Genomic DNA, 19,704 nt, shown 5'->3' on the forward strand with positions numbered 1-19,704 from the left:
CAGCTCTAGAGCATTGCAGTGGTGGGTGGGGAATGCACTCCAGCCCAGCTGGAAGTGCCCTAGTCTGCAGTGACCCTGGGCGCACCATGGGCAGGGACACTCTAGCATAGTGAGAGCAGCCCTGTCCATGGTGGGGGGCACCATCCACCCAGACAGGCGGGAGCGCCCTTCCCCTCAAACCAACCTCCTCATTTAGTAGGTTAACCATTAAACTAATTAAATATTACACCACTAACTTGCACCTTTATCTGGTTCTTCTTACTCTATACAGCTAATACTGGATGTTTGACCTAGCCCTAAATAGATGCTGATCAGGTTTTACTGCCCTTTCTGCTAACTCAACAAAAACAGTTGTTTCATATGCAAGAGATTTAATCATCTCTTACTCCATTTAAGACATAAGGAGACAATTAAAGCAGAGGTGTAAGTTGTTGCACACAAACCCACTGATACACTCAATGCAACAACTAAAGTTTTTGTCTCTTACAGAGTATATCCTTTTTGCCTTTAAAACAAACTCTCTGTGATTATTAGGAATAAAATCCCATTAAAAGTAACAAAAAAAATTAGACATCTTGGATTCAAGAGAAAGTTCAGATATTAATCTGAAGTTCATCATGGAACACAGACAGCTACGCACAGTCACACACTGTTCCACTATCCCTTTGATAGCTCCTCCAACATTACAAGTCACTAATTGCTGAATCATAGTCTGGATCATTAGAGACAGAGATAAACGGTAGAGGAAATTCCCATTTAACTCCCCTTCTCCAAGCTACTGACAAAGATCTTCACCTCCCAAATCCACATGGACACTTTGCTCTGTCAGGGAGAACTTCCACACTTAAGTGTCCACCGGAAGCTTCTCCTACAGCTCAGTGAGAGATGGGCTTACCAACACTACGATCACAGTAAACTGACATTTCACACGCTGACTTAAGCCATCCCAAAGGATGAAGCACACCACCAATTTGGGCACAAACAGTTTTAAAATAGAAATGGGAACCTCAGTAAATTATGGGCTGAGTAAATTGATTCTGTATGTTCTCTTTTTCACTTTTGCTCCATTGAGGGAGTTTAAGAAATCCACACTATGTACGCAGACTAAGAAATTGATGGTTTCATAGCAGCAGTATATCACTGACAGAAGCTCCCCCTAAACCCATCTCTTTTCAAACTAGAAATAGACCTGAGACATGAAGTTCTGATCTCAATCTGAACTTCACAAAGTTCATGGTGATTATATTAGGATCTGGCATTTTGGCTCAGATGGTCCTCTACTTTCCAAAACAAGCAAAAATCCTGTAAAGTGCAGCTGGACTTTTCTCTATCAAGTGTAATATAAATCAATAAATCAAACTAGATCTGCTCTCATTTCAAGACAAGCAAGATAACTAAATAGCTTATTTTAAAACTGCAGTTATAATAAACCCCTCTAAGTCACTGTGGGTGAAGTTCTAGTATGGATGTGAATTCCAATATGACGAGGATACAAGGACATTCCTGAGCATATTTGCCTGGTAATTATTGGGTAGAATACAGACTCTCACAAAAGACACATTTTTAGAACACTAGAGCACTCTACTGGTTTCAAGGCTGTATTATTTATTTTCTTCTTCAATTAAACATTGCAAGAAACATGCTGAAGCATCATTTGTGTCTGAACTTTAAATGAAATCAAAACGGAAGTATTGATTGTATAGGAAGAAGTACAATAAAATAAGAAGTATTTTTAAAGAATGAAGTCATCCCTCTTGACAACCAAACAGACAACAAAAATCAGAACTGGGGGACAGTCTTTCAAAGCTGCTACAAAATACTTTCTTCACATAAAATTCTTAAATAACTAAATTGATGGGCACAGACCATACGCCCAACCTGGTTTTGCATTGCACATTTCCCAAGCTTTTTTCTCTTTTCTGGGCTCACATATTCCAGAGTATACATGGCAGTTTGAGGACACAGCTGCTTCTCTGTTAAAATGGGTCATTTTATTTTGTACGCCCCATTTTGTTTCAGATGCTCTACTTTCTATTGCAGCTTTCACATTACAGTTTCCTTTGTGGATTAGAACATCCATTCTGCAGCAGGGACTTGATTCCCAGTGGAAGAAACACTGTGGCTAAGAAGCTAGGACACAGTCACAGTGTTCAATAACTTTCCCCTACTAGAACAATAGGTTTGCTACCAGCAGTGCCAATAACTCTGCACAGAAGTGAACTGGGGCAAGAGCAGAGCCCCAAATCACTGAGCTAAACCACCAGGACAAAAAAGGGGACAGACTTTTAAAAAGTGGGAAGCTTCTATGCACAACCACATGCAAGCGCAATAGGCTAAAGAGGGAGAAAGCAGGAATGGCTGTCTAGTGTCTATAGAAACTGATGAATACCAGCAGGATTGTTTGTTGTTTTTCAACAATCAACAGAGTTACCATATAAAAGAGAGGATACCGCTGAAAAAGAGTGTTTCTGTATCAGTATCTACCAACTTGCACTGTAGTAATGTGAGTTGGGAGACACTGATACAGATATACTCCCTCTGAGACGTGTCCTCTTTTTTGAAAGGTCAGATATGGCAGCCTTAACTATTTCTGTGTTTCCGAACTACTTAAGAGTAGAGTGACGGAGGCTGATCATTTCCCTTCCTAGGCCAGTACAGTAAACCCCCAGTTTACGCGATTTCGACATACGCATGAATTGTGTTAACACGAATGTCAAAATCCCAGGCTCCAGCCACCTGCTTCCCCTAGCTGGGGGGAGCAGGCGGATGGAGCCTGGGAAGATACAGCTTCCCCCCAGCTGGGGGAAGCCAGGGGGAAGCTGCAGCACTGCTCCTTTCAGTACTCTGCCGCTGGCTCCAGCGCTTTGAGCTGGCAGCAGAGCGCTGAAAGGAGCAGCCCCCGTGGATTTCACCGGCTTTCCTCAGCTGCGGGAAGCTGGGGGATTCCACTGCTGGAAGGAGAGGAGGAGGAGAAGGAAGGAGGAGGAAGCACTTCTGCCCCAGAGAGCCAGGAAACTAACCGGCCCCTGACTCCTGGCTCCCTTCCCTTGAGTGGGAGCCTGGAAAGTGACCAGGTGCTGCTGCACCTGCCTCCAGGCTCCTAGGGGCTCAGAGGAGGCGGCAGGGGCCCTTTCTGCCAACTTACGCAAAATTTGAGTTACACGGGGGTTGGGAGGAACACAACCCCCACGTAACTCAGGGCGTTAGTGTATTTGCTTATCTGCCTTGCTGTGCCTTAAGGTTTTGAGTGCAAAGTTCAGAGCACCCAAAACCATGGAGAGTTCAGAGTAACAGGCTGAACAGCTAAGAAAGGCTGTTGAGCTAGTTACGGGATCTAAAGAGGCTAAGCTGTTGAGAGTCAAATATAGTGTCTGCACCTAGGAGTATGTCTGAGAGATGCAGAGCTAGGAACAGTAAAAAAATCACTACCCAGATTCAGGAGTTTAAAAGCACATGGGATCCAGCATTTAGGACCAATTTAACAGATTTGTGGCTTTACAGAGGAGGGCTGAGGGAGCTTGTGACACCAACGAATTCCAGCTGAAGACAGGCATGTTCCATTCATACTATTTAACTTGTAGTTAAGTTGCTGTATTTATTTCCCTTACACTCATATATTATGCACTATGTTCAAGGAATTCCCTAACTCTCTCCATCCCTTTAAACGAATTTCTGTTCCTGTGACACCAGAGAGTGAAATGTCTTGCCACAGAAAAAACATAACAAATAGAAACAGCACAACAGCTTGTTTTCACACTATTTTGAATGACTGCTGGCTGACAGGGAAAAACAAGAAAAAAAGTTGCACAGAGAAGAAAGAGTAAAAATTAAAATAAATAAGAAAAGGTAGTAAACATCAAAAACACATGGGGAAAGACGAAAGAAAAATAATGAAAAAATTAGGTGATTTAAGGGAAGTCAGAAAAAAGAATATTATAGCCACAAACAGGGGAAAACCCCACAAGAACAGTAAGCTCGAGCATGAATAAAACATAACAGCCAGAAGCATGTTAACTGAAAACTCATTCTTGATCTTCTAAATAAATTTGACAGAGGTATGGGGGCTTTGTGTATTCTCCTATCCTTAATTTAAAAAAAATTAAATTACTGAAGAATAAGTTGGAGAAGAGGGAAATTAAACCAGGCCCCCCAGGTTGCTGGCATAGTCAAATGCAGATAACATCATCTAGGACCAGATTTTCAAAAGAGCTCAGCAACCCAGGGTTTCCATTCATTGTGAACCACTGAGTCCTGAACAACTTTCAAACTGCTGAGCCCAACTGGGGGGTGGGAGGGGCTATACAATTTTCAAATCTGGTCTCACATTTGTATGATTTGCCTTTATAAATGTATCTGCCTTTGTACTTGAAGGTTAAAAGTCAGATACTTGAAAAATATCAGAGGGATAGCTGAGTTAGTCTGGCCCCCCTCTTGAATGGGACTCCCTCCTTTTCATAAGCCTATATATTTAAACCCTCCTCTGGAACCCCCACTCATGCATCTGATGAAGCAGGTCTTTGCCCATGAACACTTATGCGCCAAAATATCTGTTAGTCTATAAAGCGCAACAGGATTTCTCGTTATACTTGAAAAATGCATTTCTTTAGCAAAATCAGCTCAGTTCTAAAAACAGAGACAGCACTGCAGCCAGAAACATTTTAAAAACTGTTTAATGTTTCAGTTCTAAGTAACAGCTTATCTTAGAGGTATAAACGAGGATGGCTCTAAACTCCTGTTTGTCCCTTCCTTATTCAGTGCAGCGTTGGCTTGTACCCACCTTTCACTTAAAAGCTTCATGAAAGAAGCACGTAGAACATTAGTGCCACTCACCACGAAAGACCTACCCCAATGCTATCTGGATAACAGGTGTTAGATTGATGACAACGTAGCAGGTATATTGGAGTGGTACAAAGTTGTATGTGTTTGATTGAAAACAGGAGCATGACAAACAGCTGGTGCTACAGCTTTAGCTAAAGCTATTACTTGGAGGACCATAAGCCTCAAAAAAGAAGTCCCAGTCCTGCAACCTGTTGCATTCAGGCATGTTCTGTTCTCCCCGTGGAATTGCCCCGAAGATGACCGATATAAAAGTGTTGCAGGATTGGGACCTTTTTGCTGTGGGGAGTGACAACGATCAAGCCACTGCATGCATTCCCACTGCCACTTGGTGTACGGACAAATGTTTGATTTAAAAAGGCCACTAGCCTTAACTTTTATTGAAATAAACATACCTTACTGAACACCTACTAGTTACAGTGGTCATGGCTGAATCATGATGGAGATGCTAAATGTGTCAGAGGCCAGCTAACATGACTCATTCTTCCTCACTAAACGTTTCAGAACAAACCTCCTCTCCAGCAAAAAATACAGGTTGAACCTCTCTAGTCTGGCACACTCTTGTTCAGCAACATCTATGGTCCACCATGATTTTAGCTAGCTGGATGTCCACTTATCATGTTTCCCATGGTCCCAGAAAGTTTGTTTACAGCCACCTGCCCTGGCTGTCAGTGGTCTGTGCAGCTAGCTCTAATTTACCCCTAAATGTCCTCTAAGAACCCAGTAAGCAGTAGCGTTGGTAATTATGCTAGACAATACTGACCTCCCATGGTCTGACAAACTCTCTCATTTGACACCAATCAGGTCCCAAAGGTGCTGGACTACAGAGGTTCAACTTGTATCAAAATAAGAAATAGATGTAGCTACGAGTCAGCTCATTATCTCATCCACAGCATGAGTTATCACTGGGATAAGCCTACGATAAAACCAATGCACTGGGCCACTATTTGTGCCTGAATCAATTAGATTGCACAGGAGTCTAAAGAGGGAAACTCCTTCTCAAATCTCAGTGGACATCCATATCCTGGGAAAGAACAGTGGGAGTTAATCCCAAATACTAGATAGGTCCCCAGCACAAATCTAGGAAGCTTCACAGAGAAGAAGGCAATGAGGATAAATAACAAATTGACCAGCCCTATTGACTGTCCTGATTCTTATTTGCAACATGGAACCATGATAGGAAAAACACAGATTTTAACCAGAAAAAGGACAGACACTGAATCCCTATCAAGCCTTTGTGTATGAGGTTTGCCCTGGCACCATAATTAGGTTAGCATGAATTACCCCTTTAAAAGCCTTCTAATACCACTCTTCAAAGTTTTAGTTCTTAGGCAGCTAAAATGTGACCACCCAATAAGTGACACTTTCCAACTCACAAGTTTTATCACTTTTGCAAATATTAATTCACAAACACGTATGAAAACATTTACCTGTTCGTTTTTACAGAGCCACACATTGCTCCCCTGAAGCAAAGTAAAGATTTTGGATTTGTATCCTTTTAGTTCCAGGTATCCACTTTTCTCAGGATTCTTAGAAGTTCGAATTTGTGAGGTTTGAGACTGCGCTTGCAAGGCACTAAGCATTGTATTAATCCAGTCAATCCTTTCATCTAATGAAAAAGAAAAGGAAATTACACAAATACAGCATGTTCCTGCAAAACTTCAGCTTCCCCTCTGCCCTCACACATGCACCCAGGAATATATCCTAGTTCTTTTGAAATGCCATACCAGATCAAACCAACAGTCTATGTAACCTGGCATTCTATTGTGTATATTAAATGACTTAGAACTAAATGCTAGACTCACTGTTCTAGACAATTCTAGGACAGACTGTGAAGCTGGAAAGCCTTTTTCTAATCCTATTAGATAATCATTGACATAAAGGTTTATTTTCCTCGGGTTTCTTGTCCTAATTTAACTGTGGATATTTCTGTGAAGGAAGGGAATGAAAAAGAATAAACATGAACATATATCAGGGAAAGACTTGCCCACAATGTCTCTCAAAACATGACTAGTTATTTTTGGGTGCCCACCTTGAACCAACTTAAAAGGGCCTCAGAAAGCAGAGAATCCAAACTATGGAAATATGGTCAAAGTACACCATCTCAAGCCAAGTATCCAAAAATTCAGGCATTCAAAATCAACAGCACCTCCTGAAAATTTAGGCCTATATATTGTTGATAAATACAGCTAAAGTTTTTATGCAAAATATTTTGCAGTTTACAATCTATTTCATTAAAGTATAGATCATTAAAGTCTGCATTATCCAAAGGAATTTAGGACATGCCTGTTTGGATACCCTTTGCATTCATTTTTAATTGAACAGCTTACACAGCTAAAAAAGTATCTGAACTAATAAAATTCTACTGAGTCGCTCACGCATCCATTCTACCCAGCTATTGCAGAGGACAAGAAATATGTTAATAATAATTATCATCAGAGTTGTTATTAGGCTTGCCCCCACACACACTTATGCCAGTAACATGATGAAAGTTTTAACTTCATTTGCTTTGGGAGACTTAATTCAGAGAGTAAATTCTGAAACAACTGGAAACCAATTTAATTTTTTTTTCAACTATTAGTGTTGAACTTTCAATTTTTTAAAACCAACTCCAACATGTTGCATCATTTACAAAAGAGTCATAAGTATAGCTCACAGGGATATAGATATTAGCTGTCCTCAGAAATGCAAAGAGAGGGTGACAAAATGACAGGGTGCAAACGTGGGAGGAAGAGCGAGGATTACAACAATTAGATAAGCAAAAAATGTATTGTTCAGCTGAAGGTGTGTGGCAGAGCAAGGCTGAGCAAATAAATAAATGTCTGTCTGTTTAACTCCATTTTTATGGACTTCAACTTAGAAGAGGTGTCATGTACGGGTCTTAAAGAGGAGAACAACATCCTGACAGATCAGGGAGGGCATTGAAAGTACACGTCTTAGTGTGCATTGTCCTTTTTAAACAATACTTCAAAAGATCAGTGGGTGCATTACATAGTATTTCAACATTTCTCTCGATGCAGCTGAATTAATATACGAAGAGTTTTCCTAAAACGATACTGAATTCTACTCAAATTAAATCAGACAAAATTCAGATTTCAAAGTGGATCGGGACATTGTTCATTAACAAAACTAGATGTGCCTGAACTGCAGCTGGAAGCATGCTTTCCAGCACAAACAGACTTGTACTAGTTGTGCTGTAGTGTAGCTAGTGAGAGCTTAAACTGCCACCCAAGTATGAAACTGTCTGGACTCCTGATGCATACTTACACAGCAACAGCTGCCCATGTTACACACAACTACATGGCTATTTGGTGTGCACTAGCTTTCAAGCAAAGCTAGTGCCTCTGTCTAACCATACTGGGAAGCATGATCCAAACTACAGTGCATATTCACTATCTTAAGCCTCCTGTCCTGGTCCTAAAACTGTTAAGACTTCACAAGTTTGCTCACATACAAACTTTGTGCATCTGAGACAAGAAAAGAAAATTAAAGCTTACAAAACTTCTGTCTGAGTTAGTCTTTCCTCCCCTCCTCATTTTTAAATACAGGTGTTTCTCCCCATCCCCACAAAAAAAGCCTTCTGGGGAAAACAGGCAAGGCAAATACTTTAAAATACTCTCAGTGTCCTATGCCCTACTTACTTCTTCATACTGTAACTCTTCACAAAATGCTCCCAATCACCCTGAGGATTTGTATACCCACTTAACTTTAACTACAGCAAAGTAAAATCTGTAAGTCATGTCTACAAGGCCCATTAGCAGAGTGCTGCTGCCAGCAGTGCTATGCTAATGGCAGTTCACGAAATTGCAAATGGAGGGCCATTTGCAAACTCATGCGGCTAATTAGCATAGCAGAGTGAAATTTTGCTGTGGGTGGGAGCAGGGGGTGCCGGCAGTACAGTGGCCGTACCTCTCCTGGCTAACCCCCCACCTGTCACCAGTCCCTTATGCCTGAAAGGGACTGGCAACAGCGGGACAGGCTTAGCCAGCAGAGGCACAACCACATGGCCTCTGTACTGACAGCACCCATTTGCAATTTGTACTAATGGTCCTCCATTTGCAATTTCGTGAACAGTCACTAGCATAGCACTGCTGGTAGCAGCACTCTGCTAACGGGGCATGTAGACAAGCCATGAGAGAATCAGACAACTGAGATTTATTTAGCCCTACCTTCTGTTTATAAAGTTTAATGATCTCCCAATCCAGAAACTATAACAAGTGACGTAGGTGGCCAATAGAAAACACACTCATGCTTTGATATGCTCACAGTGAAGCATTCAAAAGCCACCCTTGGACCGAAATATATTTGAAATATCCTGCCCTTGAATGCGTAATGCAAAACCACAAATGGCTGGCACCCTTGTAAATAGGATGTGAATATTTTCTAACCACAAACAAATGAATGGAAGTTGTTATTGGTTCAGGAACAGCTAGTAAACACCCAGGCAACAGAAACTGGGTGTATAAATTACTGACTTCAAATGCTTCTAGTGACTGGCATGGACCATATTATGTGCTCAAAGCCTGCACAGAACAGTAAGTCTACAGCTGTTAAGCAGGCTGGTCTGTCAAAGAGGGTCACACATTTAAGAAAAATGCAATTTGTAGCCCACATAAAAATGTTTGTCTTAGGGCACACAGAGGAAACACTTCAAAAACTTAGCATTAACCATTAATTTGTGTTTTCTTACTATCCAAAGGCATCAGTACATAAAGCAGATTATGGCCCTTTATGTTACAACAAAAATATTTTTGACCAACAATTAAACAAAAACCCTCTTTAAAAAAATTGCAGACCTATTTTTAAGCAAACCAACAATGTAAAAGTGCCTGTAGTTATTTGAGCCAAATCCGATTAGGATTTTTTTCCACAGCCCAGGATGCTGCAATCAAAGTTACAGCTTGGAGCAAATGTTTCCAGCCAAGCGATAACCCTATAAAAATAGGCATTGATAACAGAAATACTGACAGATTTTTAACTACAGTGGTGCTAGTGTACACTGCTTTACATATATAAATACAATCTAGTTAATATTCCATTGTTACTGGATGCTTTCATAAATAACTCAAGATGCACATACTTTCTGGTATTGATTTTACAAAATGTAGTCTACAGGTTAATGACTGAAAAATCCACAAGAAATTACTCTGGCCTCAGGTTTAAGTTTAAGCTTGTTCACCACAACAAACTCCATTGGAAACATTGTATATGTGACAGTAAATATAAGCCACCAGAAAACCCAACCTAGATTTCTTTGATCTCCATATCCAAGACATCAGCTTCATTTTGCTCATTGTCCTCTACACTGAGTCACTGCTTAATATAAAATCACAGAGTACAGAGATTATAAATAGGATGAATAAATGTTAAAGAATATGCCCCTCCCCCGCCAAAAAAAATGCTTTATGGCATCAGAAAAAAAGTTCTGGAAAATACCTTTATATACCTTTCTAATCAATACAGTAGTTTCAACTGGGATTTCTACAACTGAAAACTTCCAAAGAGTTAGCCAAACAATATAAAACAATCACCATGTTCCAGCAAATCTGATTAAAGCACAAATTTGCATTTAAGGGCATAAGTTAGGCAGAAACTACATTTCTAGTTTACACAGCAGTAGAAGAGATTTTTTCTGGTGCTCCCTCTATTTTTTTTCCTGTCTGTGGACAGAATAAATTTTGCTATGTATTCCAAGGTATGTGTGGATGTGCACCACCAAGGGAAACACACACTGCTCAATGAGGGTAGCCGTGGGTGCTCTGCTAATCAGTTGGGTGGCACCTGAATCTCTCTTGGGCAGCCACCCAAGTGGCCAGTTTAGAGGGAACGCTGATCACGACCCTTTTTAACTGTCTCCTGAAATGATATTATGTTCCCATACAGTAGCAATGGGAGAATGCAGAGCACTCCACAGGCCAGTAAAGATACCCAACCCACTTCAAAGAGTGTATCTGAGCCATCAGTCCCAGAAGGAAGGGCTTTAGGTAAGCAAGCCTTTAACACAGGCAGTTTGGGCTACAGGAAAGGCATTTGGTACTAGGGAAGGAAAAACTCAGGCTAAGGCAACCTCTGTCAAACAGTTCTAGGGCTAAATTGAACAGAAGACCCCAAGACTTGGTCTTCAGACTAACTTTGGTCTGTTTGATAACACTCCGCCCTGTAGTTGGAAGGGAATGCATCCAAGGGTATGGAATAAAATGCGGCACAAAAACCTTCAACATATGAGCCCAAGACGGCTGGACCTCAATGACCCTTGCTAGAACTGTGACAATACGCATACAACGAAAAAAAACAAAGCACTGGTTTTAGGAATGTTATTTACCCAAAGCCACCAATATAATCTGTTGGCATTTCTCATGTATGTTTGTGCTCTGCTTACCTTCCTTTTCGACCCGGAAGACAAAAGTCCTATGAGCAGTGACAACTTCAAATTTGTTTTCACCAATGAGTCTGACTGTAGCTATTGCAGAGAGCAGGATTATTCCCTTAGAGTACACTTCCTACGCCAAAAACAGAAACAGTTAATACAACTTCATAAAATGGTTAGCAGTTCTATTCAGATGTATGCCATTATTCCCTGTAAAGTTCACATAATAATTCAGTGTACTCCATTATTGATAAGCTGTATGTATTACTGAAGTACTTCTGCCCCTTTAGTTTGCTATGTCAAACTAATTTCACCCTTACATAGCTGCCCACACCTGCCCCCTTCTAAGAGATCTGACTCCCTACATGTATATGAGCCATATACAGTAAAAACATTTTATAAGTCTCCAGTTACATAAAACCATATTCCAAAATTTCACTGTCAGCCTGACAGTAGACAAGTGTAATTTACTGCTGTTTCCCACCGTCTTGGCTATCCCTAGGACTTCAGGAAACATCAGCTACACAGACGAAGCTGATTCATTTAGCAGTACCAGAAAAACAAAAAAGTCAGCTTTTTCCCCCAGTCATCATAACACCAGGAAGGTATTTTCCACATAGTCAGTCAGTGAAAGAAGAGAGTCACAGATTTTACTGTAAGCTTGACATTGAAATGGAGAGAGAGACAGGAGGGACCACACTGCAAAACGGCACCAAAAGAACAAAGAACCAGGGAATCTCTCTGCAAGCGAAGAGGCTGTCTTCTCCTTAACATGACAAAAAAATGTCTGGGAGTCCCAGTACTTCTGATCTGGTGGGGATACAGGTTTCTGAGTCCAAAACAGTGTTTGGAACGAGAGGCCCAAAATGGCGAAGGAAAGAGAAAATCTACAACAGTTTAGCACTACCCTTTGTTTTGTTGTAACACAAACTAAACAGCTCAAGCCATCTGTTACACCAAGCGGACCACAGGTCACTAGTATTCAAACTCCAGTGCTGAGACATGGAGAGTACATGCAGGGAAATCAGAACATTAGCATTGAGAATATACATCTTCAAATCCATTTGGCATCAGAGCTTGGATATTTCCAACCCCACTACACATGGGTCAATCTGCCTTCCGATTAGAACAACTCAAATATGCTTCTCGCATTTAACAACCGAGAAAGCAACATATTTCTGACTGGAAACAATCCAGTCAGTTTCCCACAAAATATCCTTAGCTACAATAATTTTTGACCTAGATATTTTATTATAAAATTATATCCGATGTCTCTATTCAACATATAATATTTTAGTTTAAATTCTGAGTGCCCAACTGAAAATATTTTCTATTTATTCACTTCATTACTGATCTATGTAAAGATGTGCCACGTCTCATGATTTTCCCTTTTAAGCATATATATATATATTTTTCAATGAAGGCTGTTTGGACAATTTCAATATATCAAAAATAATGATGCAATAAAAATGATGCATTTAATTTCAAGCAAACATTTCTACAATTATGTGAGAAATAACTGTTTTGGAAATTTAATCTTGGTTTGTCAGCACAATGAAATAGGGGATTACACACAGAGAAACACATCATTAAGGCTATATTTTCTTTGAAAAGGGATTTTAACACAAAAGCTATTCATTTGTCAGAAAAATTGGGTGCTGTATTAAAGTTTCTTTACATTTCACAAAGTGGAATCATAAGGTAACAAACTCCAATAATAGATGCCCTTTCTAAAGGCACTCTGATATAACTATGTTCTGGTGTTTGCAGACATCTACTGGCTATGTTAGGTACTGTAGCAGAATTTCTTGATCAAATTGCTAATTTCATAAACAACAAAAGTCCTGTGGCACCTTACAGAAGTGTTTACTTTACAAAAAAAAAAAAAAAAAAAAAAAAAAAAAACTCACTTTTCTTTTTGTCTTGATCCTTTCCCCCACAAGTAACACATTTGTGCAGTCTTCTGTGACTAAGAATCACAAATATATTTTGCCAGATTTGAACATTTACATCCACTGAGAGCGGAGATTAGACCCGGCAAGTGGCAAAGGTCAAATTTTAGGAACCTCTAAGCAACTTCAAACAGGAGTTTATAAAATGCAAGACTTTGGTAATCCTGGCTACCAGAACTGGTGGTGTAGCTCTGACTAGCTACACCACTGCTAGACCTTATTATTTATTATTATTATTATTATTATTATTGGAAGTTCTGGGATGGCATTTTTATTCCTATTGTATTTGGGACTGGAAGTTCTTTACTTGGTCAATATACCAGAGAAGACAGGCTAATGATGAAAAGAGCTCTGCAATTAGAAACTGCTAAAATGTTACCTTTCCTCTGACCACCTCATCTTGGCTATGTCTACACTCGGCCCCTCCTCCTGGGAGGGGCATAGTAATGAGACAGTTTGGAAGATGCTAATGAGGCACTGACATGCATATGCAGCACCTCATTAGCAAAATGGCGGCCACGTACAATTCGAAAGTCCCTCTTTCAGAATGCACGCCACCCCTGTAGATGGGGCCTTTTGAATCATGCGCAGCCACCATTATGCTTATGAGGTGCTGACATGACTATGCATTAGCATCTTCCAAACTCTCTCATTGCCATGCTCCTTCCAAAAGGAGGGGGGCTTGTGTAGACGTAGCTCTTACGTTTAAAACCATACCTTCCAATGAGCCATTAAAGAACATTAAATAGCTTTCACTACATACTTTATGTTTTAGTGGATTATTTTTTATTAGCTTTAACTGAGTGTTACCTAAGCCTTCCCCACATTTTTTGTGTGGCCAGTATGGAAATCAACAATGGCTCTCATACCAAAGCATGGAACTGGTAAAATGTTTTCCATCAGGGACCTTCAACTCTGGAACATCTCCCCTCCTTTACCTGAAAGAGTCCAGTTCTTTTGACAGAGGGAGCATCCTATAAGGAGTATTTCTTTACTCAGACTTTTAGGGTACATCCACAGTGCACTGTAAACCCAGGCTCAGATTTGAGCCCAAAACCTGCTACCGTCCACACATCTGATTCAGACCAGCAAGCACTCAAGATCTAGGACCCCCTCCCCCACCTTCTGGGGGATAGGTCTGACTCCCAGCCCTATCATTTTGCAAGAAAGATAGAGCTCAAGCCTCAGAACCCCTTGAAAAGCTCTGTGTAGTGCACCATTTGTAATAGGAAGAAGTGGAAGAAGTAAATTAAGTTAAGTGAGGTGGGTGCCATGCCAGCAAATATCAAAGCTGGACAAATTGCCCTTGCAATGCATAAGATTATTGAGATTCCCGCTATGCCAGAGGTTCAATGTGTCAAACTTGGATATGAATTTCAATTCAGATGTCTCCCTGTGTAATCATATAGCAAAATCCTTTTTGTAGAAGAATGGCTACTTTCAAATTGTTTATTGAATGTCCTGGTAGGTTAAAGTATTCTTCTGTAGGATTATGTGTGTTTTAATTCCTGATGTCTGATTTATGTCCATTCATCCCTTGCAACAGACTCTGGTCACTGGCGTCATAGTCAGAGTTTAAGCAGAGAATCTTGACCTCCAGCAGCAGCAAGTGGCAAAGCTAAGCGAGGCCACCGCAAAGCTTGTAACAGCAGTTACAGAGCAAACAGAGGTCCTGCACTCCCTGCTGCAGCTGCAGAGGGACTCCCAATCCAGCAGTGCAGCAGCTGATATCTGCTGACTGGAGTCCTCTGAGGAGAGGTCACCTGCCCCCCATAATCACAGTCCCCACACGCAGGGAGGGAGGGCAAGGATAGTCTGCCACTCCAGCCCCAAAGGCCACTGCAAAAGGCTATTCCAGTACCCTTCAGAAGACTTCTTTTCCCTGCCTCTTAAACCTCTCCTCCCACCAAAATAAAATCATTCCTTTGAGCTCAGTGTGATTTCATGGCATGCATGAGTGGGGGTGGGGGGGACAAATCAAACCGAGCAGCTGGGGACGGCTGAAGGCACAGCTGCCCACTGATACTGCCTGGCCTCCAGGAGATGCATGGCTGAGGGAACCAGGTGGGTTAGGGGAGGTGGCTGAAGGCACAGCTGCCCGCCACATGTATTCTACTTACTGCAAGTTAACCTCCTCCCACCAAGTAAAACAATTGGCATTATGTCAGAGAAGTACGTCGGTATTTCATGTGCTTTACAGATCATTCATGAAGCTATTTTTTAAAGCGTCCCTTCTTGCTGCTGTCTCAGCATGGCTACTAGTGGATAGTTATGTAGGCAGCTGCGAGTAAGTCCTGCTTATGGTCTCCACATTGGAATTCCAGATGGACAGGAAAGTCTCATGCCTGGATTCACATATGTTATGCATAACACCACACGCTGCAATCACGGTGGGAGCATTAGCTTCAGAAAGGTCTGAACATGTCAAACATCTGAACCTTGCTTTAAAATGGCCAAAGGCACATTCCACCACCATTCTGCATCTGCTGAGTCTGTGATTAAAGTTTTCCTTGCTGGGGTCCAGGGCTCCTGTGTAGGGTTTCATAAGGCACGGGAGCAGACAGTAAGCAGGGTCACCCAATATAACAATAGACATCTCCACGTTGCCACTCTTGATTTTCCAATGGGGGAAAAAAGTCCTATCCAGAAGCTTTCAGTACAGACAAAATCAGAATATGAACGCATCATTAACCCTCCCTGAGCAGCCAATGTTGATGTCAGTAAAACGACTTTAGTGATCTACCAACTCCTGCAACACCATCGAGATGTACCCCTTTCAGTTTATATACTCCAAGGCCAGGTGGGCTGTGGCCATGATGGGGATGTGTTTGCCATCTATTGCCCCACCACAGTTAGGAAAGGCCTGGGCAGCAAAGCCACCCACTATGGCCTGTATATCTCCCAGGGTCACATTCTTCCTGAAAAGACATTGATAGATTGCATGGGCCACCTGCATCATCACAAACCCCACTATAGATCTGCCCATCCTGAACTGATTTGCCACAACTCATAACTGTCAGGTGTTGCAATCTTCCACAACGCGATTGCTACTCACTTCTGACCCATTTAAGCTGGCCTCATTTTTGTGGTGCTGTGCTTCAGGGTGGGCCCCAGCATATTGCAAAGTTCTGTAAGAGTGGCCTAGTGCATGAGAAAATTCTGCGCCCACTGCTGGTTGCCCCAGACTCCAAAATAATGTGGTCCCGCCAGTGTGTGCTGGTCTTAGAACTCAAAAACCACTGTTCAACTGTCAACAATGTGTTCATGGCAGCCACTAGATGTGAGTTCTTGAACCACAGTATTTACTCTTTCAAAACATTATCGCCATCATCATCAAAAGCACCATTATGATAGCCAAACGTCACTGAGCTTTTGAACTGAAGGAAAAATTGGGCAATGGCTAGTGTGGTTGCCGAAATGATCTGTGCTCTGAGTTGAAGCACTTGGGGATCCATGCTTGCATTGTAATGCTACATCAGGAAATGATGCAAACTCCAGTTTGTTTTTTGTAGGGCAATTGATGCTGTGAAATTTGGGACAGCGCTTGGAATGCTGGGATTCAAACACGAAACACCCACAAGAACCTGGGGCTAAGGCACTATGGGATATTGTACCCAGACAGAATCCCCCTGCTCTACTCCATCTTGCCGCTTTTAGGTGCCTCTGAGCGCAAGCACAAAGAAACAGCACAGTCTTAGAATGTTTGAAAGCACAGATGTGCTTATCTCAAGCCCAGTCTTTTGATGCTTCAAAACACAAATGTGCTGTGTCAGCATGACCCTGAACTGAAGAATACAGACAAGAGGGCTAACAAGCCAGCCGATGACCACAGGGCCTTAAACTGCCCTTGGCTGGTACTGATAATTGACACGTCCATAATTGACACGTCCACAATTTGTCCCAGAAGAGGAACCTCCCACCCATACAAAAAGCATGTCCTGTTTTAATGATTTAGTTATCTCTATCTTACAAGTGTAAATTAAATTGCAACTACCTTGTAAGAACTGGCGTCACAGAGACGAACCAGTACAATTGGTACCTTTAGATAAGGAAGAATGTGCATGACCCAAGGGGTATAAAGAAGGGCTCACTTTAACTGAGCTCCAATTACTTATACCTGCCAGTCAGGTAATGTCTTTGCCTCCCGAGGACCCAGGGGATGCCCTCCTCACATTGTTCTTCCTGAGGGATTCAGTAAATGACATTGGCTATGCCAGAGTCAAAGGACGCAGGGGTGAGAATCATACCTGCAATGTACTTTTGTGCACATTTAACAGTAAGAGCTCTTTAGGCTGAGGCGTCTGGTCCTCAAATGGGTAACTTTTCACTTGTAATCTAATTGGCACATCATACGTATCATCCTACTAGTAGTTAAGAAGATAGAGCAATAACCTTGTAACCATTAAGATTCTTGTTTCTGCTTTTAATAAATAGCAACCATTTAAGCTTTCAGCCTGACTCCTTCCAGTTACTGTAACTCGGCCGAACACAAAGAACCTTAGCTGTTTGGCTATATCAGCCTGCTCAGTGGTAAGGTGCAGTAAAAGCCGAGCACTGAGTCGTGTCGCCCTTACGGGACAGACTCCTGGGGCACCCATCAGCCTCCCTGGCTGCGCACTGCGAAGGGACAGTCTGTCCTAGCAGTTAAAGACTAGGGTGAAATAAGCTCTCTGTACCAACGTTTGCCCGCTGTGAAGGGATTGCCTGTCCTAGCAGTTAAGACTCGGGTGGATCTCTGGGGCATCCGTCAGCCATTCTGGCTGCCCGCTGCGAAGGGAGAGTCTGTCCTAGCAGTTAAAGACTCGGATGTGATAAGGCACACAGACCACTCATTACCCAGCCATCAGCTAACAGATATGTACCCACAATGCACTGCTCATGCTGCCAAACTAGAACAGGGCAATGAGAACGCAAAAACTTGACACGGGAAAGAGGTGGGTCAAGAAGCGTTGTAGACAGTTAATTGAAAATTCATAATATCGAGGTTAAATAATCAAATTTATTAAAAATCATATTTATCTCATAGTGTAGATGCAGCCAGAGACTGTGCAGTTTGTCCAATGTACATGGCAGAGGGGCATTACTAGCACCTCCTGGCATATATCACACATCCCACTTAATTTACTTCTTCCACTGATGCTGTTAATGATAGGTAAACCCCCACATCCTCTTATTTCCTTCCTTTCTTCTCCTTCCCAACTATATAATCCCTGGATTCTTATTATCTACTCCAATCTGAAAATCTGAGGAAGTGGGTCTTACCCATGAAAACTCATTACCTATTTAGTAAAATTGTTAGTCTTTAAGGTGCTACAAGACTCTTTGGTTTTTTGTCAAGTTGTATCAGATTTTACTATCTCAAAACCCTACAAGTTTTGGAAATATAATCCCCACTTTTAAATACAGGGAACGGAGGTCAGGGTACATAAAGAAGTGGTTAGCCCAAGGTTTCACAGGTCTTTGACTAAGCCAGGACCTGACACCTGACCTTTAGAGTCCCCATCCAGTGCCCTACCCACTAAACCATTCATTTTATGGGAACTTACACAGGTCAAACATTGTTTTGTTTCCCCAGGCCTTCATGCCTCATGGGCATAACCAGTCCTCCTTTGAGCTCAAGACATTTAGAAGATATAGGTGCTAGGTGTTTACAGGCAGCAATGGACAAATGTGTGCACAGCAGCATAACCAATAGCAAAGTAAGATCATATAGATGCTTTTCTTTCTGACACAAGTTGCCTAGGACTTGGACGTGACATGATTATATCGGACAGTATACCTGAGCTGCCCTTACCACCTCTGCCCCAACCCTCCACCTTATGTTAAGTAGAAGTAAGCTGCCAGAGTTGCAAGATAAACATGGTCAGAACAATGAACTTAGATGTGTGGTGCTTGAGTTTTATTGAATACTGCCTCAGCTGAAAGACCCTTCTTCAGCCTTTCACATTTAACAAATTAATAGGTGGGGGGGGTTTTTTGTCTATTTTTAAATCTCTCAGGAAGTTAATATAACAACAGCTATATGAATGATTACATTTAAGAGGAAGATACCATTTGGTACAGCATAGGAAGACCCTACACAAAGGCTTTTTTGAAGGGGGCCTGGTAATCAGCCAGATCAGGGAAAATAATGAAGTGCTGCGATGAATATGCATTTTTGGGAATAAGGGCAGTTTGCAACTTTGAAGTTGCTGCTGGGAGAATTAGCCTAATGAGGTGCTGCATATTCATCACAGCACTTCATTATTATTCCCCAATCTAGCAGACTACCATGCCCCCTTTGAAGAAGGGGCCTAGTGTAGACACAGCTTAAGAGACTAAGTCCACAACAGACTGAGGGAACTGAGCTGCTCATCTAGCTTCTGGACACGGAACGCTAACTGTGTTGAAGGGTGGGTAAGCACAAACTGCTTGGAACAATGACAAATTCTGAGTACGTACCAGCTGACATGAATGTGAAAAGTAAAGCTATAGCATAGTGCAAAACCAACACTACTTAATATCCAGATGCACTGTCTACAAATTCTAAATACAACAAAACTAGCACAG

At 41.7% G+C, this 19,704-nt stretch overlaps 1 protein-coding gene across 2 annotated transcripts in view; it reads right to left on the reverse strand.

Annotated features, from left to right (window-relative positions):
- The window catches only part of ARAP2 (ArfGAP with RhoGAP domain, ankyrin repeat and PH domain 2), a 198,016-nt gene that overhangs the window by 133,919 nt on the left and 44,393 nt on the right, over positions 1 to 19,704 (reverse strand). For both annotated transcript variants that reach the window (XM_074992587.1, XM_074992588.1), the window contains 2 exons: positions 11,216 to 11,336; positions 6,267 to 6,445 (listed from right to left, as the gene is read on the reverse strand). In XM_074992587.1, coding sequence (XP_074848688.1) covers positions 6,267 to 6,445; positions 11,216 to 11,336 — 300 coding nt within the window. The remainder of the gene's footprint in view (positions 1 to 6,266; positions 6,446 to 11,215; positions 11,337 to 19,704) is intronic.

The sequence above is a fragment of the Carettochelys insculpta genome, chromosome 4, assembly GCF_033958435.1.
Source record: "Carettochelys insculpta isolate YL-2023 chromosome 4, ASM3395843v1, whole genome shotgun sequence".
Taxonomy (NCBI): domain Eukaryota; kingdom Metazoa; phylum Chordata; order Testudines; family Carettochelyidae; genus Carettochelys; species Carettochelys insculpta.